Genomic DNA, 22,986 nt, shown 5'->3' on the forward strand with positions numbered 1-22,986 from the left:
TTGACTTCCTTCTCAATCCAGGTGCAGGTGTTGAACCAACTCAACACTTCAAAACCTACTCCTAAGCCTATCTTAACAACTTGCAGAGGAAAAGGGAAGAGGGAAATGCTTAAAATGAAAGGAGGTGATGCACCAAGATAAGAGATTGTTTCTCTCCCTACTCGAAATGACACAAAGAATCAATTGAAATACCTAGGAGATGCACAAACTTCAGTTGTATGAATGACCCCAATGCATGTATGGAGGTTAGAATTCGTTGAATGTCAAGAGGGGAGAAGGTTTCCCACAAGTCACACTCAGAAATAAATTAATACAGCATAAATGAGAGAAGAGCCACAAAACATACACCTATGATGAAGGTAGGAAACATACACTGCATACATAAGTTGAAGGAAGGCAAGAATGATGATTTCAATTCATTATAAGGCCAATGGCCAAACTTATAGTTGCAAAATTGCAAGATAAATACAAGAGAAGTGAAAGAGCATAGAATAGCTCAAGCCACCAGGGAGAGAACCCTTTACAATGAGGCTTAACAACCTTTACATAGAAAATTGGTTACAAGAGTGATCATGACCCTTGTGTGTGCAGGGAAGTGCATGCACTTGACTTCTGTACATGCAAGCAACCTGGCCATACCCTGAAAATGCAACCTTGCGAAGGGTGGATTGACTGACCTCCCAAAGTCAGAGCATGCAGACATGACATAAGTTACCACAACAAGCATGGCCCTGTACCTCTCTTGATGGAAATCTTGCCAAAAACATTAAATGCACCCTTGTGGCTCCACAAAAGAAGGTGCACAAGTCATAAAAGTCGTCGGAGCATTTAAAACTTTGAGTGTTGATCATGCCATCCGAAAGTGTCGCAAGTCGGAAAGAAGTCCGAGGACTTCGGAAACTCGGGTTCCCGAAGTGGGGAAGACAAGGTAGGAACTTCGAAACCTCGGGGTTCCGGAGTTCCGGGGAAGGGAAGAAAAGACTAAGAGGGAACTTCGGAACCTTGGGGTTCCGGAGTTCCGGGGAAGAAGAGAAGGCAAAGGGAAGGAACTTCGGAACCTCGAGGTTCCAGAGTTCCGGGGAATAGAAAAGGAGACAAGGAAAGGAAGGAACCTCGAGGTTCCGGGGAACTGAAAAGAAGACTAAGAAAGGAAGGAACCTCAGAACCTCGGGGTTTCGGAGGTTCCGGGGAAGGGAAGAAGACAAGGAGGGGACCTCGGAACCTTGGGGTTCCGGAGTTCCGAAGAAAAAGAAAGAGAAGCTAAGGAAAGAACTTCCTCCAGGCAAGACAACACTTCACAATTCCTAATTCCACTGCTTTTCTCCTTGATCAACTGGGGCAGCGCTGGTCCATGGAACATATCTCTGATCGGTTCTCACTGATGGGCCAAGGGTGTCATAAAATGACAACATTTTTGGCGATCTCTGTGGGATGCTTGCCTGCTAAGCATGAAGTCCAGGAGCCTTAAGCATCCATTGGGTACCGAGAGTCACAACTGAAAGAAAGAAGAAAACTTTCTCTTCTGCAACCTGCAAAGGATCAAGGTCAGCCATTCTGAAGGGGAACAGCCTGTGCTCGTGCACTTCTTGGAAAACAAGAAACCTAACTAATATTTACATTGTTACAATAAGAGGCAAATGATGCTTTTGCCTCTGTCAAAGAGGAACCTTTTGAAGGAGTTGATCCCCCTCATACCATTGTTACATTCACCATCTAGCTGCAATGGTTGAAGTCTCTTGTATGCATGCATTAGATCACACGTACTACTCATGTGGTGAAAGAACACTTCGCCATTCACCTTGCCACCATAGGGAAGCCATAGAAAATAGCCACTTGAGACATCCGGGGATGCATGAAGCATACACATAGTAGCAAGGGGGGAGTTTTTTAGGAGTTGGCTAGCATCAAAAGAACTACTCCTTGCAAAAGAGAAGGCATCTTTATTGTACAAGGGGGCATCATTTTTTTCACAATAGTCGACCTCCTCTTGGTGTGAGTTGAAACCAAAGGAAAAGGCCTCAAAGTCACATGGTGATGAAAAGTATACCATATCTCCATCTTGGCCAGCACAAGGGGGCTCTTCAGGCACATCAAATTGGAAACTTTGAAGTTCGGGTATACTGTCGCGTTGAGCAACCAAAAGACTGTCGGCATGGCCAGCATGTTGTTGCTCAACATCATCATACCTGGTATGTTGGTCCCAAGTGAAACATTCAAGCTCAGGCACATGATCCCTAATGCCAAAAGAAACATCTTCACCTTGAATGAAAACTTCATATTCAACATCATCACTTTCAGGGACAGGGGAGAACCAACATACATCATAATCACATGTGCTGATATCCAACTCATCAGCACAAATCTCAGGTTTATGAGACACCTCACAAGAAGATCTAAAATCTTCAGATTGTCTCTTTGTTTTTGTTTCCTCCTCTTGGCAACATAAAGCAACCACCTCAGGTTCATGGCACGATCTATCCGCCATGCAATCTGCAGCAAAAACATTACCCCTTGTGCCCTCCTCAACACTAGTATGTTGCTCTAGAGCTACCACCGGGGGAGGTGTAGACATATCCTTCTCCTCATGATCAATAAAGAAAGGAAGATTGTCAAATGAGAGGACAATGTCCTCTTTACCTTCACACTCCTCATGTTCAATGACTTACTGCTGTAACTGATTGTTCTCAATATCCTCCTGCAGCATTGCCGATTCCTCCTCCTTTAGAGCATAGGAAGACTCACCAATGGCTGATTGGACCCTGTTGTCATGATGAGGATGGGAACCATCCGTCCTCCATACAATAGGTCCGCCCTTAAAAAGGGAGATAGCATCTGGAAAGGGCCTAGGTGGTGGGGTGTTTTGCAAAAGGCATTGAGGAGAAGGCTCTTGTATAACAACAACTAGAGCTCCCTTGAAACCTGGAACTTCAAAACTAGGGGGGGAAGTTGAAGGCTTGGGAGGTCTCCCCTGCCTGAAGCTTGGGATTTCAAACTTAGGAACCCTAGGGGCAGAAACCTCCTCCCGTATGAGCCGAATCTCTATGGCTTCTAGTTGCTCAATTTCTTTCTTCCTAGCAGAGGCAAGCTGCCTTGCAAGGAACTCCTCATGTTGTCTATGGGCTCCCATCTGTTGTAGCTGAAGCTGAGCCTGATAAACAAGCTGATCCTGCTGCAAATCCCACTCCTGTTGCCTCTTCAACTCCTCCAGCTGCTTGGTGAAATCAAGCAACACACTTTTGATTTCTGCAATTTGCCTTTTTTCATCATCTTGGGGTTGGTTGGGCTGCCAAGAAGGTTGAGCAGGGGTGGGTGGGTGGTAAGCATTAGGAAAGTACCCACATATTGCTGAAGTGAAGTTGTTTGGGTTGAAACTAGGAGCAGCCCTAGTTCGGTTCTGTTGGTAAAGAGGGAAAAAATGATTGGCATTCTCATAGAATGGGGGTGAATAGAAGTTACACCCATGATATGAACTCATATGAAAGCATTTGAAAGAGATGGAGCTTGTTTAACAAAATGTTTAAAGAGAGCAGACATACCCTCTCAATCATAGACTGATAACATACCACAGATCCACCAAATGATTGCAGAGTCGCTAGGTGCTTGAAAGATGTTGCCTCCAAAGGCTTGATGAACTGAAGAACACACCGAATCTTCAATTGGCTTGGGCTTAGGACTGCATGACTTTGGAACCTCGGGGTTCCAGAGTTGAGGACTTAGGCACTTTGGAATCTGGGGGTTTTGGGGTTCCGGACTTGGGAACTTGGGAACCTGGGGGTTTCAGAGTTCCGGAGTTGATGACTTGGGAACCTGGGGGTTTCGGGGTCCCAGAGTTAGGAACTTGGCATGAACAAGAACTGGACTTGTTGAGCAGAGTCGCCAAGTGCTTGAGAGATGACTGCCTCTAAAGGCTGAGACACTAAGAACAACACTGAATCCTTAGCATGTATATTGAAAGTTTGTCCCATCGGGCGTGCCAAAAACTGTTATCACAAAAGCTTGCACCCTTGCTGAGCTATCAACTCAGCAACCTCGTGAAACATGGAAACAACCCCAAAGTGTGGGACCTTGCGCAAGGGGGGTGAGTCTCTGGAGAAGGCCGACTTCCTTCTCAATCCAGGTGCAGATGTTGAACCAACTCAACACTTCAAAAGTTACTCCTAAGCCTATCCTAACAACTTGCGGAGGAAAAGGGAAGAGGGAAATACTTAAAATGAAAGGAGGTGATGCACCAAGATAAGAGATTGTTTCTCTCCCTACCCGAAATGACACAAAGAATCAACTGAAATACCTAGGAGATGCACAAACTTTAGTTGTATGAATGACCCCAATGCATGTATGGAGGTTAGAATTCGCTGAATGTCAAGGGGGGAGAAGGTTTCCCACAAGTCACTCAGAAATAAATTAGCACAACATAAATGAGAGAAGAGCCACAAAACATACACCTATGGTGATGGTAGTAAGGAAACATACATTGCATACATAAGTTGAAGGAAGGCAAGAATGATGATTTCAATTCATTATAAGGCCAATGGCCAAACTTACAGTTGCAAAAATGCAAGATAAATACAAGAGAAGTGAAAGAGCATAAAATAGCTCAAGCCAGCAGGGAGAGAACCCTTTACAATGAGACTTAACAACCTTTATATAGAAAACTGGTTACAAGAGTGATCATGACCCTTGTGTGTGCAGGGAAATGTTAGTCTGGGAGTGCAGGGAAGTGCATGCACCTGACTTCTGGACATGCAAGCAACCTAGCCATACCCTGAAAAATGCAACCCTAAGAAGGGTGGATTGACTGACCTCCCAAAGTCAGAGCATGCATACATGACATAAGTTACCACAACAAGCATGGCCCTATACCTCTCTTGATGGAAATCCTGCCAAAAACATTAAATGCACCCCTGCGACTCCACAAAAGAAGGTACACAAGTCTCAAAAGTCGTTGGAGCATTTAAAGCTTTGAGTGTTGATCACGCCATCCGGAAGTGTTGCAAGCCGGAAAGAAGTCCGAGGACTTCGGAAACTCGGGTTCCCGAAGTGGGGAAGACAAGGAAGGAAGGTTCCGAAGTTTCGGGGAACATGAAAGAAAAGGAAGCAAAGGGAACTTCGGAACCTTGGGGTTCTGGAGTTCCGGGGAAGAAGAGAAGGCAAAGGGAAGGAACTTCGGAACCTCGAGGTTCCGGAGTTTCAGGGAACAGAAAAGAAGACAAGGAAAGGAAGGAACCTCAGAACCTCGGGGTTCTAGGGAATTGGAAATAAGACTAAGGAAGGAACCTCGGAACCTCGGGGTTCCGGGGAAGGGAAGAAGACAAGGATGGAACCTCGGAACTTCGAGGTTGCGGAGTTCCGAAGAAAAAGAAAGAGTAGCTAAGGAAAGAACTTCCTCTAGGCAAGACAACACTTCACAATTCCTAATTCCATTGTTTTTCTTCCTGATCAACTGGGGCTGCACCGGTCCATGGAACATATCTTTGATCGGTTCTCACTGATGGGCCAAGGGTGTTATAAAATGACAACACTATCTTCAGAAGGAGATTCTTTGCATAGTTTATATTAATACATCAGGAAGAGCAGTGATCTCTAATTATCTGCAGATTGGAATATCGTACTTTGCATAATTCCTAAATCCGTATCAGATACAGCAGCAATCTAATATCCAGTCTTCATATTAGTAAATACAGATTATACATATCAAAATCATCTTAATATTATCTATATATATACATAGAGACTTAATCACTTTGCATATTTCCAGTTTACATATTAGAGATAGCTGTGATATAGTTATCAATTTTATACATAAGCATTCATAAGTGGTATCATAGATCATCATTTTTAGTGTTAAAGGGAGACTTTAAGGAAATACGTCTCTTGCAATTGGTCTTTGCAAATTATTGTTCCAATTTCTTAAGCTTGACCATTAGGGGACATTACAGTGGTGTTAGAGCATTGCATTCTTGTGGTTAAATTGCATTGTTTCTTAAACAGGACATTACACTTGACTCCATTGTTCTCCTATCTTCCATGATCTTGCATTATGATGTTTGCTCTTAGATTTGTATGCACTTGCACAAGAGCTCAAGGAAGAATGGATGTGGTTGTGATGATGTATGCTAGAATGATTTTGATAGAATATAGATATGCTGAAGATGTGTTATGGAAAATGACAGGAAGCTTCTTTATAGAGATCATCCTAAGAATGGAGGGTTTAAATTAGGAGGTTAAAAGCTAAATGGCTAGGATCACATAGATGGAAGAGAAACAATAAGATTAGAGGGTAGGTAAAGATGAAGGGAAGAGATTAAGAGGTGGGTTGACTTTGAAGAAAACACAAAGCGAGTGAAGAGACAATTGACACTTGTCACATGCTTACGTTTTAGATTATGATTTATGTGAACAAGTTGGAGGTTCCAGGATTAAAGAGGAAAAAGGCAAGTGAATTAATTGAATAAATAAAAGTATTTATTTAATTAATAGAGGAAAAGGGCTAGATAAATTAAATAATTTAAATAAATTAAATAAAGAGGTGAAAGGATTAAATAAATAATAAGTATTTATTTAAACTAGAAAGAAGAGGCTCAGTGAATTAAATAAATAAATATATTTATTTAATTAATAGAAGACATTAGGATAAAAATAATTAAATAAATAATAAATATTAAAAGACATTTTTAGGTGTCTATAGCTCCATCTTCATTGTGTTAGTCATTTAGAGCAACTCCAATGAAAATTTCCATTTCTGAAAAATATAATAAATCTGAATATTTTCAAACTCTAGTACCTTCTTGCCAAAATTTTGAATGACTTTAGGATGTTGATATATATAAAAGCATCACAAAGAACATCCACTACAATCCACAAGCTGTTAACAATATGCAATTCCTTCTAATAGATTCCTCATTCCCACAAGCAAGCTGGGATTAAAAAAAATAATAGAAGAAATATTCAAAACTTTAAACACCATGAATCCTTCTCATGCAATGACATGCAAACATATGCAAGCAACATGCAAGTCCATGCAACTCATGTGCAAGTTATTTTGCATGAAAACTTCTATACAATTTTTTGAAAAAAATCTGCCCACACAAAAAAAGCCAACCTGTCATTAACTTTGAAACCCTCACAAGTTTTTCCACAAGATTCAATCTCATTTCATGTGACTCCATGCTTTGATACCATATTGCAAAAAATAAATTAATAATAGAACACAATGTTTTAATAGTCTGTTAATTAACAATATACAATTACAGTGAAGTTCATTTCCTTATATAGAGAGTGGAGAATCAAATCATCCAAACGGGTAAACATTACATGACTCACTTAAAGCTAAAACCTAGAAAAAAAGAAAGAGATAGAACTTGCCACTATGGTGACATTATTACAATTACAAGCCTTATCTTTTAATAATATAATATAGTTCTAATACGTTGAAGGTTCCTGTAGAAACCTATTATTTGAAAGATTTCTTGCCTAATTATATATCCAAATCTGTAGTCTTTCCACCATTTACGAATACATATATTCTTGTTAGAAGCAGTAAGTTAAGCTTTACTGCACTGAATAGCTAACAGCTATCATGATATTGCCTGCAAAACAATTTTGGTCAGTAAAACAGCACACTGATTATGATCACTTAATCAATAGCTGGACCAGTTTGTTGAACTCACAGTTTTTTATTATCAACCTTTTTGGCCTGGAAATAATTGCCCATTTCTCATCTTTCATTTTGCTACCATTTTGATACCTACTTCATGTTTTCTTAGACCCACATAATATCTTCGTTATTCATATATAATCTCTATAATTTTTAAGATCTAATTGAATAAATAGTTCATGTAAAGTAGTCTCCACTTAAAATAAATGTGTATGCTAAGGTTTAATTGCAGCTTCTTCGAAGTTTAATTTCAGATTTTTCAAAATTTTTGTTTTTAAAGTTTATTCAGTTGTGCTGAGTATTTGCCAAGTCCATGTCCAAGTCTAAAATGTTGCCAACAAGTCCAAGATGAGTCTGAGCCTCAAACCTATGTCTGAACCTTTCTGAAGTTCTATGAAATCCTGAACTGTGGTGAAAAATCCTCCCCTCGAAACACAGGTTAACCATATTGATAGCTGGTTCTGATTGTTTTCTGAGAGCCTATGATGCAAAGTTCAAGCTTTTTGCTAACAAGTCAAAGTAAGTGAGCAAATTATATATTAACTAGAAGCATGAATAGACTAAAATGATGGAAGATGATTAATTTATACGTTTTTTAGGTTTTCTGAATATATTTATAAATTTGACAAGAAAAATAATAGGAAAGTATATATAACCCAGAAATGACCAAGAGTGGCCAATATGAGTGCCAATTATTAATATTAGAAAAGCTAGATACACTGATAACATATGCTATACAGATGGATGAAGCAGAAAATGTGGTTATATGATGTACAAGTGTTACATGGACTGTACCAGTGCTGCCAATCTGTGATAATGAACTATTGTTTTTTGATTATATGGTACTAACTTGACTTTTGCCAATATTTAGGATGAATGGTCAATTTATTTATGATACTTCATTTTCTTGATCAATTCTTTTGTGATCCTTGACAACTGATATCTGAACAGCACCAAGGAACTAGTAATTAGCTAGCCGAATCATTTTCTCTCAAATGTTTTCAGCATGTTGGATATTATATCCACTTTACTCAACCACTGTACCTTGAGGGCTTGAAAGCATAGTGGCTCTTTTTGATACAACCTTTAAGATTACAAGTCAAAAAAGGCCTACTTGTTTGATTTGCTCCACTAGACAAAGTTTATGCCAGTAGTACAGTTGTATGCATTTTTCCCCTTTCTTTTCTATCTTTTGTCTTGAGACTCCTAGGAAACATTGAGCTAAAAATGAAAAGTCTTTGTTAATGGAGTAGAAGTGACATTAAAAACTGTTTACTTTAATTTTCCCTACTTCTAGTTTCATATTTTTCATGTTTTTGCATTGCAGTTCTAGGCCCCTGAACTACGAGGACCCTTTTAACAATCCTTTGGTTAGGATGAGTGAAAAGAACTCAACTGTAAAGATATGTGGAAAAGTTTTCCGCTTAGCCCCCGTGACTTTAACTGAAGAAAAAGCAATGAACCATCAAAACAGGCGTATTCGAGCTTATCAATGGAAAAGGCCAACTGTGTTTCTTAAGGAAGGGGATCCTGTTCCAGAAGGTGTTGATCCAGAAACTGTCAGATGGATTCCTTCAAATCATCCTTTTGCAACTGCTAGCAATGATATTGATGAAGACTTTGCACAGAGAAACATATATCAAAAGCGAGGTGTACCCTCTCGTCTCAGGGCAGAGCATGAAGCATTGCAGAAGAAGATGATGGAAGCTACTCAGGATGTGAGTATTTGAACTGAGAACTAGCAAACAAGAGAGACTCAATAATGGTTATAACATCTCACAATTCTTGTATGTTTCTTTGAAGTTTGTGCTACTCATGCTACAACAGAATGTTCTCTATCATTAAAAGTAATGACTATTTCTAAATACATTGATTCTGAATTAGATTTTCATTTTACATGTACACTGGAAAAACAATTGACAGTAAAATTATTAGAGAAAAATATAATTTTGGAAGATATATGTAATCTGTTTTTGTTTTTTGTTTTGGATTCTTATCTGGATACATTCATTAATAAATTATACAAAAGAAGAATTTCCAACTTTCTCTGCTGACCACAATCAATTTCCAAAGAGCTAGTTTAACCTTTTTTCTTATCACTTACGCATATGGCCTTTTCTTTCTTCGCCTATACAAATTCACATCCCATTATCGTTTAAATATGTTTAATATTTACAATAAATAATATTATATAGTAATGTTATCATATTTGGAAAGCTCTGAGTACCTACTGAGTCTTTGAAAATAAGTTTTCGCCACTTTTACTCCCCGAGTTTATGGTGAGTACTCACCTGAAACTTAGTGAGTCTGACAAGAAGACTCGTTTGATGTAGAAGCTGTGCAGGACATGTCAAAAACATGACGTAAACACCAAAAAGACTGAAAAATGCGTCTTTGTGCAATATTTTTTTTTGCTTCGCACAAGAAGGGTAGAGGACAAATCGAAGGAGCTCATTGATTTGGATGAGATTGATCCTTATAGCGATTGGACAGGGTGGAATGAGCAGCCACAATTGTTTACTAAAGATGAGATTCTTGATTTTGAGAGGCAGGCAATGGAGGATGTAGGTGCAGCAGGAGATATGGGATTGGATGACATTGAGAGGTAGAGGAGTCATTGCCATCTACTAGCAGGATGGAGGTTGAGCTAGAGCCATAAGCACAACTTTCTATGTCGAGTGAGGAGCCATAACATACTCCAAGGCTTAGAACCTCAACTTCTCCCCAAGTTTACACTAGATTAGGTAAGAGGAAGATGTAAAATGTTGTATTTTGTAACATGTAATTTATAAATTATAATGATTTTCAAAGGCAATCATCAGAAATTTATAATAGTTGTCAACTATCTATTATATCAGCCTTTAGCCATTAGGGTTTTGCACCATGATGTGATTTTGTACTCATTTTGCATTCGAATCAATCAAAATAAATAGAAACACTTTTGTATTCTTGTATGGACTCATTGGATTCATTTTGTCATTGAATATAGCCAAAAAAAATGTGTTTGTAAATAAATTTAAGCAATTTTTTAAGTTGTCCAATTTTTGTCGAGTCGCATATTTTGGGTTTGCCGAGTTTTTGGTGAGGCAAAGTCTTCCAAGTATGATTTTTTTTTTGATGCATAAGACACTTTTTATTAATTAAAATGAGATTACAAAAGTTATAGCTGCCATAGCAGCAGTCAACAAATTCTCTAGCCCCCCTTTCCCATAGCTCAATGAAAAGGCCATGTAGTGCCATGGGAAAAAGCTATAACAAACAGGAAATCAACCATCACTGCTGGCAAACAAGGTGCACAACAGACCCAACAAACTTTTGCAAATCACCAACAACTTCAATTTGGAATGAATCAAACATAGCATATGGCATCACAAGTTCAATGCACAGACCTCTTCCTGCTGCAATTTGCCCATTCCAAAACAAGAACAAAATCAGCACTATCCCAATCATCAAAATAGTCCTTAGAAACAGGTAGCCAAGCACCACTATGGTGCTAGGTGATTCAGTGTTTTCTTGTAAATTCCATCCACCTCATTGTTGGCAGAATATCGACCTCCTGATTAATTTCCCTATATACATGCTTTATAGAAAAGTTTTTGAAAAAATGTAGAGCCTCTAGAGCCATGTCCAACATAGATTGGAGTTTCCTATTGTGCACTTGTCTTGTACTGACTGCTTTAACAATTAGTGCTGAATCCCCTTCTATCTCAAGTTCTTTGCATAATCTAAGTCCAAGAATCAAAGCCTGAAACTCAACCATATTATTGGTTCCTTTGGGCAGGGGAACTGAGGTACTACCCTTTACCAATCCATCCCCATTCCTGACTTCGCAACCCACACGTGAGGGACCCGGATTTCCCCTTGATGCTCCATCAAAGTTAGGCTTGTGCCAACTAGGATTGGGAGGTTGCCATACCTCATGTTTGTGTAGATTGATCCCCAGATCCAACGAAGTGAGGAATTTTGAGACCAAACCAAACCAAGATTCTCTCATTCTTGCATCCCATTCTTCTGAAATTAGAATTTTTAAGTTTTGCCCTCCAAGTCTTCTAACTATTGCAGTTCAAAAGTTCACAACCTACACTATTGCAGCCTCTAACATGTTTAAGAGACTCCTTATCTTGAACATCCTTCTGTTTCATTCCTTCTACACCTCCCATCTAAGTCACCAGGTTCGGCCGAATTTCTTCCTTGAAGTTCAAAATTCGCCGAACTTTAAAATAGAATATAAAATTCGTACATTGAAAAAAGTAAATATTTTTTAATCGCGATTTTAGGGTTTTTTCGGTTTTTTTTTAATGAGTGCCACAATCTTCAGTCTGCCGTGAGTCATCGCTGGAGAAGTGTGGAAGCCAAAGGAAGTCGCAAGAGAAGTGTGGAAGCCGAAAGAAGCCCGTGTTCGACACAGTGAGTTCGCCTTTGCTGTCGTGTTCGATGCAGTGAGTTCACCTCGACCCTTTGCCACCATGTTCGACGCCCTGCCTCTGCCGTCATTCTGTCGTGTTCAACGCTTTGCCTCTGTCGCAGTGTTCGACGCCTTGTAGTCTCCTCGCCCAGGTAGGCTTCGCTGAAATTTTCAGGTCAGAATTTTTTTTTATTGGATAAAACTAATATTTTTAGGTTATTCAAACAAAATATTTTGTATATTGTTTATTGTTTATAATATTATATTATTTAAACAAAATATTATATCGTTTAATGTTTAGTTTTTATCAAGACATAATATATAGTTTAATATTATTGTATTAAATTATTAATTGTTTTGACATATGTTGTTTATTATTTATATTATTTGATTTTTAATTTTTATTTGTTTTATAAAGTTAAAATAAAATATTAATAATTTTTATAGTGTTGTTTAAAAAAATGTAGTGTATTATTATTTTATTTTGTTTATACACTTAGTAAACAAAAATAAAAATTACTATTTGTTTATTTATTGTTAAAACATTTAGAATATTCTAATAATATTTTATTAAAATTTAGTATTTCTATTTTGAAAGGTTGAAATAAATGTAGTGTTTATTTTGGCTTTTTAATTTTTCTTTCCAAACATGCAGATTTTCATTTATGGCTCCTCCTAAATCAACTTTTGAGGCATGAAAGCATGTGACCCGAAATGGAACTCACATCAAATGTAACATATGTGAAGGAACTATAATTGGAACTTTAACAAGGCTTAGGGACCACTTCCTTGCTAATATGAGGGGTCCAGGTGGAGGTGTTCAAGCATGTTAGGTGCGACTCCAAAACTTAAAGCTATTCTAGAGAAAGAGTTGGCTGCTTCAATGGTAGGCAAAATGAAGAAGGCACAAAAGAAACAAAGAATTGAAGGAGATATATCTATAATCACATCTATCGTGTCTTCCTCTTTTGTGCAATCCAAACCGGTGAGCGTATCAAAACAGAGTGGAACACTGAACAACTTTTGAAAACCAGTAGAGAAACAACAGGTGGATGATGCGGTTGCTGATTTGTTTTACACAAGTGCTATTCCATTCAATGTTGCGAGAAATCCACATTTTCGTAATGGAGTTCACAAAATTGCACAGTTTGGCAAGGGGTACACACCACCAGGTTCAGAGGCTATCAAGACAACTCTTTTGCAGAGGTCAAAAGATAGAGTGACTGAAAAACTAGCTGATGTCAAAGCCACTTGGAAGGAAACAGGCTGCACTATATTGAGTGATGGATGGTCAGATATGTGTCAAAGGCCATTGATTAATGTTTTGGTGTCTTGTCTTGAAGGTGTTAGTGTTTTTTAAAGTCATTGACACCATGAACCACAGGAAAGCTTCATAGTATATTTTTCAAATATTAGAGGAAGCCATTCTTGAAGTAGGGGTGGAAAATGTGGTTCAAGTGGTATCTGATAGTGCAACAAATTGTGTGGGAGCCGGGAGGCTAATTGTAGAGAAGTACCCACAGATATATTGGAGCCCATGTGCAGCCCATTATCTTGATTTGTTGCTTCATGACTTGGCTAAATTCCCATGGGTAAATGAAGCTATTCATAGAGGGAGAGCAATTGCAAATTTCATACGAAATCATCGTCTCACATTGAGCATTTATAGGCAACATGCATCAAAGGAATTGTTGAGGCCTTGTGAAACAAGATTTGCTTCATATTATATTACTTTGAAAAGAGTGGTTGAAGAAAAAGCAGCTTTGAGATCTGTTATTTGTTCCAATTAGTGGGAAAGTTCAGTGCTTTCTAAAGGCCCTAAGGGGAAGAACATAGAGCAAATCATCCTAAACAACAATTTCTGGGAAAAGTGTAGCAAAAGTTTTGCTTTTATGTGAACCAATTGTTGATGTGCTTCTTATGGTTGATGGTGACACTCCTTGCCTTGGCATGCTTTATGAAAGCATGGACCGGTGTAAGGAATCTATTCAAAAAGCACTAAATAGTGAAGAAGCAAAATATATGTAGATATGGGAGACAGTTGATTGCAGATGGAAAATGATGCACACACCTTTACATGCAACAACTTGCTTTTTGGAGACTAAGTTGTTTGCTATTGATAGTAGGGGTGATAATGAAATCATGGCAAGGCTTTACCAAGCCATTAGCAGGTATGTACCAGATCCAGAAATTGCAGCACTAATCAGAGATCAAAGTTGGCAATACAAGAGAGGAGAAGGGATGTTTCGAGGGGCAGAAGCCAAATATGACTCGCCACATATGCCTGGATATAGATGGTGGATCGCTTGTGGATCATCAGCTCCTGAGCTGCAAGAGTTTGCTATTCGAATTTTGAGTTAGGGAGCAAGTTCATCAGCTTGTGAGAGGAATTGGAGTTGCTTTGACCACATCCATTCCAAAAAGAGGAACAAATTGTTGACTGGAAAGCTGGGAGATCTTGTCTATGTTCACAGCAATTTGAAATTGCTAATGAATAAATCAGCAAAGAATACTTCTTTAGAACAAACTCTTGAAGGCATAGCAATGCCAGATGCAGATGAGCCTGACTTTGCAAATGATGAACTGAGTAGTGATACAGATGATGATGATTTGGCATCCTTGCCAAGTGCTCTTGATGACTTAGAGTTATTTTAAAGTTCTAAAGTCTTTGACTGTTATTGTACCTTTTTGACAAAAGAACATCTTTGCAATCGTGAAAGCATATGTTTCCTATGGTTTATATTTTATAAATGTGTCATCTTTTTGTAATGATTTCAAATCCATTTATCAATGTTAAACTATTTAGGCAATTTTATAGATATATTACATATATTTATTAAATTTTTTTAAAAATTACATATGGCGAATTTAATTCGAATTTTATACATTTCGAATTTTTTCCTCATCGAACTTCATTCGAATTTCAAAGTTGTCGAACTTTGAATTCGAATTCGAACCTGGTGACTTAGCCTCACATAGTAACATAGATGGATTGGTAAGTCACAAATTCAAAAACATGGCATTTGTATTGGTTACTGTTGACGTGTATTTTGTACACTATCAAACACAGAATAAAATACCCAAGGGTACCTTATCCTCTCTTGAGTAAAGCCTCTGAATGCTGAAGATATCGCGAAAAAGGATCAATCAGGATGGCTTCAAGGTTCTTCGTTGTAGGATCTCTACGTGTGGATAAGCACCAGTGGTCGTTGTAAATGCTGTTTCTTCAAGGGGCCTTACGTTTTCGATCTGCAGGAATAGGATTTTCCTAAAGCTAACAGATTCTCAAAAAAGATCAAAAGATAGGGTTTGCAAGAGATGAATTCTAATCTAATCCTAAGAATGACTCAATGTAGGCTAGACTTGGTAAGATTCTACCAATTTCAGTATTGCCAAGGAATTACAACTCTCCTGGAATTGATGCGATCTTCTAAGGTGATTAGTGATTTTTCAAATCATCAAGAATTATAGATACTACCATAAAGATACATATCAATAGTTCAATAATGATTGAAGGTTCAAGCAATCTAAATTTCTCCAGTTGACCACACAAGGCGTCCTTACAATCAGTAAGAAGCTAGTGGTTTGGAACGTGAATCTCACCAGAGATCAAGCCCAACACTTAGTCCTTCAAACTTAAATACTACTTCGACCAAGAATGATTCAAGAAAGTAAACAACCATGAAGATAGCCACAAGAATTGCAATAAAACACCATAACTTCAATATTTTATTGATCTCAAAGCCAAAATAGACAACAATTGTTTGAAATTCTTTCTTCAATACTCAATCTTGCTACAAAATAACTTTCTTTTCTCCAAAAGCTCTAACTATCTCCTTAATATCTAATCTCTAATTTTCTAATTTCTAATGACAAAATGAAAATGAGTGAGGGTATATATAGCATCCTCAATTACAATAAACGGCCCAGATCAAAAGAAGATCAACGGCTGAGATTTTGACACCTAAACCCTAATCAGGTTTGTTACAAAAAGTCCCCTTTTAGTTGAACATTATTAAATGCATAGCCAAATATTTAATTGGCACAAAAATCGAGGGAACATGGACCAATGATAATTAAGATGCCACATCATTTTATAACAACCTTTCTTCTAGAACCTTATTCCCCTTCCAATGTTCTTTTTTAGCATATGCAACGAATCTGGACACAATTCCTTCAATCTCAGCAATAGGAATCTCGGGAAGATTCCTCATTCGCTCCTCCAAGTGGATAACCTGATCAAAGGCATTGAGAAGAGCCGTTTCCCATCCAGGTTCGAGCTCTTTGATCTTCTCAATCAGGAGCATATCCCGTTGCTCATCTGTGATGACATTCTCATCTTTGCAAAAGATGACTTTGACTCTTTCTTCCAACTCTTGAAGGTCCACATCTGTCTCAACTTCGATCCTCTTGCCAAGAATGGTACACAACACTTCAAACACCTTATCTTGAATTGGATGGATGACGCCCTCAACTTGATTGCATTTGTTGCTGATGTCCTCAAAAAGAACCTCTTTCATCTGGAGCAGAGTTGACCACTGAAGTAAATTATGAGCTCCTCCATCCATTATCTTTTCTTGTGCTAGGATCTTCCTTGGTGTTTGCCTGATTACTTGCAGAACAGGAATGATAACATCTCTAGTGTGAGCGAAAGCGGCTACCGTTATCATTAGGTTGTGGACAATCTCAAGGACCTGGTTAGCTCAGTGGATTGTCTTCATCATTCTTGTTGTAAATTCAACGGCTACTGTGTGGGATTTGTCAATCCAAGAGCTCATAAGCTGAACCAAGCTCTTGACTCTTTCTGCCTCGCCAACTAATTCAAGGGGAAGTGCTTGCACGGGAGATACTGCTGGATCCTGACGTCCCAAAGGCTGATTGAGATGACTAAAGTAGCCTCTCCAAGAACCGACTTCTCTCCCAAGCTTTCTATTCTTTTCCATTTCTTCCTTAAGCTTGTCTTTAAGTGCTTCAAACGAATCGGTTGCCTCATCCAGTCCCTGTTCAGTAGTGAGTAGACCAAGCTCAAATGTTTCTACATCATACTCTTCTGCAAGAATTTCACCTTCATACTTGTCCACTACTGGTGTAGCTATCTGCAATTTCCTGGATCCTGCCTCATCCCTAATCACCTTGGACATCTTGGTGGCCTTCTTCTTCTCCGTTACTACATGAGAATTTCCTATAAGGCTCTCTAAGTCAATTACATCATCTTCATCTTCAATCACAATCACCCTTGTCAATCTCTCTTTTAACCAATCCGGAATGGCGGATCTTGTCTCTCTAACTTGTATTTCCTTAAGCAATGGTTCGTCTTCTCGGAGAGGGGATGTCACTTCATCATCATTCTTCTCTTCATGTAGCTCATCGACTTGGGGAGATTGACTTGATGAATGCTAAGGTGCCTGCCCCTTTTCAGGTTTATCATTCTGTACCATTGACTCCATAGATTCATCAACCTCAGGCACTGTCCTCTCTTGTCCTTCAACTTGACTTGTCCTTTTTTCATGTCGAAAAGATGTGCCTGATGAGCGATCTCGATTGGCCTCTTGCTTCTTCTTGGAGGGCTCTCTTTTCTCAGGTCTTTCTTTCCTCTTTGCGCCTCTAGGATGAGAATTGCCTTCACTTGTGCTTGCTCTTCCTTCTTTTGATCTTTCCTCCAAAGTAAAAGTCATTGGTATGTTCTGTTCTCTTAACTTTTGATGTTGTACATCCACCCATCTGCGAGTACATGACAAAACTGGAGCCATCAAAGCTCTCAAGTCCGAAATCTCAGGCTCGTTCCAATCTATCTTCACTGCTTTGTCTTCTCTGTCATAGGATGACTGGAGATGTCTGCCACTGTCCTGAGCTTGATCGGCTACTCTGTAAACTTTGCATTTCCTGATGAAATCTAAAGGTAATCTGGAATGCATCTTTCTTTTCACTTCTAAATCACTTGAGAGATTCATCCAAAAGTCCTCTACCTGAAATTCGTGCTTGTACTTCCTACCAGCTGTCTCTTCCATATAACCATGAGGATCGAAACTCTCCCTCGAGGCAAAGAACGAGAATGAATATAAAGCCAATTCCTTTCTGCATCATCCAAGGCTTGAGTATTAGGACATACCTCAACTAAATTCCCCAATATGATGGGCACGGGAATTCCATTTCCATGCTTGTGTCTGAATGCCTTTGCATAAGCTGCCAACTGTCTGGTCACCTCAAGTAGCACTATCCTGTCTGTCGGATACCTCGGCAACATGTAAGGAGGTGAAGGACACCCATGAACTCTGATATATGTAAACTTTTGAAACTAGATGAACCAAGCACCATACCTCTTCACAAGCTCTTGTGCATCCAAAGATAGTCGATTGTGAATCCCACCTTGCAATATCCTAGTGATGTTCATCGTGAAGGTGTCATTGACTAACTTGTAGTCACCTCTAGGAGGATGGTGCAAATGAACATAAGAGTCACAAACTCTCACTTCTCCGGGTCCTCTTCCGATCACTCCTCTGTGAGGTAGCCCTGCATATTCGAAACTCCGGATCAAGGCATATATGACATATGAGCTCATGTGGAATGATCTGGTAGGCTTCAGTCTTCTCAACTGCACATCCAGGCAATGGCTAATAATTCTGGCCCAATGAATCGTTCCTTTTCCTTGGACTATCACTTGGATGAAGTAGAACATCCACTTCTCGAAGTAGAAGGCTTGTGGAGCTCCTGTAACTTGATTGAGCAAAGTTATCAAATCTTTGTATTCCTCCTGGAAATCGATCCTATGTGGTGTGTTGGGAATCTTGCTCAGGCGAGGACGACTTTTGAGTAACCAATTCTTATTGATGATATTCAAGCAAGTGTCGGGATCATCTTCATACATTGACCTGGCTCCTTCTAGGCTTTTGTAAATCATATCTTAATGCTCTGGAAGATGGAGAGCTTCACTTATAGCCTCCTCTGAAAGATAAGCCAAAGTGTTCCCTTCCTTGGATACGATCGATCTTGATTGTGAGTCATAATGATGGGTACATTCAATCATCAGCTCATGGCATTGGACTGCTGGAGGGAAACCGGCCGCCTTGATGATGCCACTTTCAATTATCTTCTTTGCGACAGGTGATGGCTTGCTAATGTAAGGGACCTCTCGAAACTTCTTCACACTGAAGTTTCCCAAGTTGGTATCTCTGATATTGCTCCATTTGGACACGATCCTGGTCTCCAATTCTTCGTTCCTCTGATCTTCCTTCATGAGAGCTGGACGGCTAGTAGATGCTCCTGCCTTTGGAGTCGTCATCTTGACACCTACACAACATTTCATAATGAGTAATATATCTTGAAGAGTAGCAAGGAAGATTCAAAAGGAAGATAAAAGATATTAATTAGGAAACTTCATGATAAATCTTGAGTTATCATTTCCTAATTAACTACGTCAAACTTAGAATTTTCAAAACAAAGCTCAAAATTCAAATCTTCAACAATGGTGCTAAGGTGATTACGCCATACCTCCACTTGAGTACTAACTCTAAGAAATAATGCAAAAGAGGTGAATTTCGCTAGGCAAAATGTAGATCAAAGCTCTCCTTGAATAAAATGCGCCTCCTTTAGTCTTCACAAGAATCAACTCCCCTTCCTTTTAATCTCCAACACTTGAGATAAATTCGCTCCAAATAGACCAGATTTCGCACTTCCTTCTTGCTCTCCAAATTCGCAATTGAAGTAATGATTGAATGACTTAAATGGTGAAAAAACATCTCCAATATATAGAGCGCTCACCACCTTGCCCCCCCTAGGCCGACTTGTCAAAATAGGCCTAAAAAATAAATAAAATTGCAAAAAAGGAGAGGCCGACTTGGCAAAATAAATAAAAATAAGACCTCAAGTGCTCCATTTTTAATTTTAATTTAACAAAAATTAATTTTAAATGCCTTAACATTAGAAGTTCGATTTTTAAAGGCTCAAAATTAATTTATTAAATGCCAATACGTCTTTTATTAAATGCCAATTTAATTTAATTTTTTCAAATATTTCGAAGTTAGCAATTTGGCATCTAATGCAATTTGGAGGATATTAACACTCAAATATGGTAAAAATAAAGAATGCTATTAATTTTGCCCTGGACCCTTGGAGAGGGTCAGGAGCAAACTTTCAATTTAGACCTTGCATTCCTCATTTTTCTTGTCCAAGACTTCATCTAGGTATTAAAATGGCATTTTTAATTGGAGTCTTGAGTTTGATTTCACTTGATCTTTAGGAGGAAAGTGCCTTTAGGACTTTTTCGCCCTGGACCCTCGGAGAGGGTCAGGAGCGATTTTTCACTTTTGCTCTCAATCCTTCATCCTTTATTTGCCAACCCCCCTTGTGGGATAAGCGATGATCTCCTTCACTCGTTCCATGCATGCTTAATTTGCTTTTGCAAGGCAAAATAGGTGTTTCAAAGATTTCCGCTTTGGGCCTCCAGTGAGGGATAGGAGCGACTTTTGTATTTTAGCCTAGGATTATCAAGTTTTGAAGTCAAATCTTTGTTCACCATGCTTTAGAAGACCTTTTCATCCTTGCACAACCTTGCCTTAGCGAAATCTTGGAGGGAAGCTATTGGTTTTGTAAAAATCGCCCTGGACCTTCAGTGAGGGTCAGGAGCGATCTTGAGTCTTTTGCACAAATTCTTAATTACTTCAACTTCAAATTACCCTCAAGGCATAGAATATCATACTTCACTCCCTTTTGAGTCTTGGAAACAAAAATATCATCTCGAAATGTAAGGTAAATGGGCATACTTGGAAATTTTGCCCTGGACCCTTGGGGAGGGTCAGGAGCGATTTTCCCCATTGTCATCAAAATTTGTAATCCTAGCATCTCAATTCCACCTCAAGGCATTTCAAACATCGTTTTAAACTTGTGCCTTGGCTTAGCTTCGCCCAATTTTGAAGAAAAAGGTTGGATATTAGGTTTTTCGCCCTGGTCCCTCAAAGAGGGTCAGGAGCGATTTTGCAATTTCAAGCTTATCCATCTTTTGTTAGCCCTCCAAATTATCTTCAATGGGCAAAACACACCTTCTTCCATTCATTTCAATCACAAAACTTGCTTTGTCCTTGCCAAAAAAATTGCACTTTTAGAATCTAGCTCCGGACCTTCAGTGAGGGTCAGGAGCACCCTTTTTGCTTCTTGGTATATTTCCTTGTTCTTTAGACTCCCAATCGTATCTAAGGTACAAAACATCATCTCTCCCTCCTATCCAAGTCAGGTTTTGCCTCAAAATTTCAAACAAAGAGGAGAATCTTGAAAAAATGCCATGGGCCTTCAGTGAGGGTCAGGAGCGTTTTTTGTTTTCTAGGTCGATCTCCTCCTTTGTTGACCACTCAAATTATATTCAACGGATAGAACATGCTTTCCTTGATCTCTTTCAATCATAAAATCACTTTGATCCTGCAAGAATAGTGCAAATTTGAAAATCAAGCTCCGGACCTTCAGTGAGGGTCAGGAGCGCCTTTGCCATCATGATCAAATTGTTTCACTTTTCATCTCGAAATTCCTTGGCTAAGGAAGATGTTATCTTGTTTCATGCTATGAATAAATTCTCATGTCCCAAAAGGTCACAAGATGATACATATAAAGAAAATCGCTCTGGTCCTTGAGAGAGGGTCGTGAGCGAATTTACCCTTCTGGGCAAAACTCCATCATTTCATTATCTTCAATCAGGTCTGGACGCTTTATCACCCTCATTTCGTCCTCCGCCACGCCTTTGATATGTCAATTTGACCAAACAAGGTCAGAAATGTCTCTAATAAGCTTTTTCGCCCTGGATCCTCAGAGAGGGATAGGAGCGAATTTGATGATTCCAATAAGATCCTTCATCATCCCAAGCTAAAACTCCTTCAGGCGGGTGGAGAAAGTCACTTGCTTTCCATTCATGTTCAACACTTGGCCTATTTTCATTGCAAGGTGAGGGAAATCAAAATTTCGCCCTGGGCCCTCAGCAAGGGACAGGAGTGATTTTTCCTTTAACCTTCAAAATTCATCATTTTCATGCCTTCAAATCTTCAAAAGCATCAAAACCACGTCCAATCATCTCTCCTGGAGACCCTGCACAAAACAAATTAGTAAAGTCAGTGACAAATATGCCTTAAATAACATTTTCGCCCTGGACCCTCAGCAAGGGACAGGAGCGATTTTATCCTTTCTGGCTAATCCATCCAAAATTTAAGTCTCCAATCACTTCACAAGGCAGAGTTAGGTCATTTTCAAGGCCAGGAACTAGTTAGCAAGCCTATCAAAAACAAGAAATTGCACTTAGAATGAATTTCGCCCTGGGCCCTCAGCAAGGGTTAGGAGCGATTTCTCTGTTTCAGGCATCATCTTACCTCCAAAATTTGATCAAAATTTACCTAGGCAAGAACACACAATTTCACCTTCAAAATGCTAACACTTAGACAAAATTTGGATTTTACCCCAAAACCCTGAATCTAGACTTAACCTGAGACCTATCTGACTCTCTTGACAGGCTTACCTTATTTCAACAATCTCAATCCTAGGGAGGACGCTTAACAACTTTCAAAATTTGACTGGACTCAGCTCGAATAAGATCCAAAAGAAACCCCTAAGGTTTAGCCCTAGCCCAGACAGACCACTCACTCACTCAAAACCTAAAAGCAGAGAGAAGAACAGGCAAAACTAAAGCGAAAAAGAGGGGGTACCCATTCTAATGGGGCGATGTGTGAAATGGTCACAACAGTTACATGCCATGATTTAAAGAGGCTGAGAACATCATTAGGAAGAGCACTCATCCAACCTAACTTTGCACAGAGCCACCTACTGCATTCTTCTGTGAATGGGCAACCAAGGAGTAGATGATTCATTGTTTTTTCTGCTCCTTCACAAAGAACACACCTCAAAGGTCCATGGTATCGTAATTTTGTGAATTTATCTGTTGTCAATTTTTTTTCTG

At 39.0% G+C, this 22,986-nt stretch overlaps 1 protein-coding gene across 2 annotated transcripts in view; it reads left to right on the forward strand.

Annotated features, from left to right (window-relative positions):
• Positions 1-22,986, forward strand: part of LOC131038451 (protein MULTIPLE CHLOROPLAST DIVISION SITE 1) — a 58,436-nt gene that overhangs the window by 19,296 nt on the left and 16,154 nt on the right. The window contains exon 4 of one of the 2 annotated variants that reach the window (XM_057970890.1): positions 8,982-9,372. In XM_057970890.1, the coding sequence (XP_057826873.1) occupies positions 8,982-9,372 (391 nt within the window). Of the gene's footprint in view, positions 1-8,981; positions 9,420-22,986 lie in introns of both variants that reach the window. The other variant, XM_057970891.2, reaches the window with a different exon arrangement.

This window comes from Cryptomeria japonica, chromosome 8 (assembly GCF_030272615.1).
Source record: "Cryptomeria japonica chromosome 8, Sugi_1.0, whole genome shotgun sequence".
NCBI classification, from domain to species: domain Eukaryota; kingdom Viridiplantae; phylum Streptophyta; class Pinopsida; order Cupressales; family Cupressaceae; genus Cryptomeria; species Cryptomeria japonica.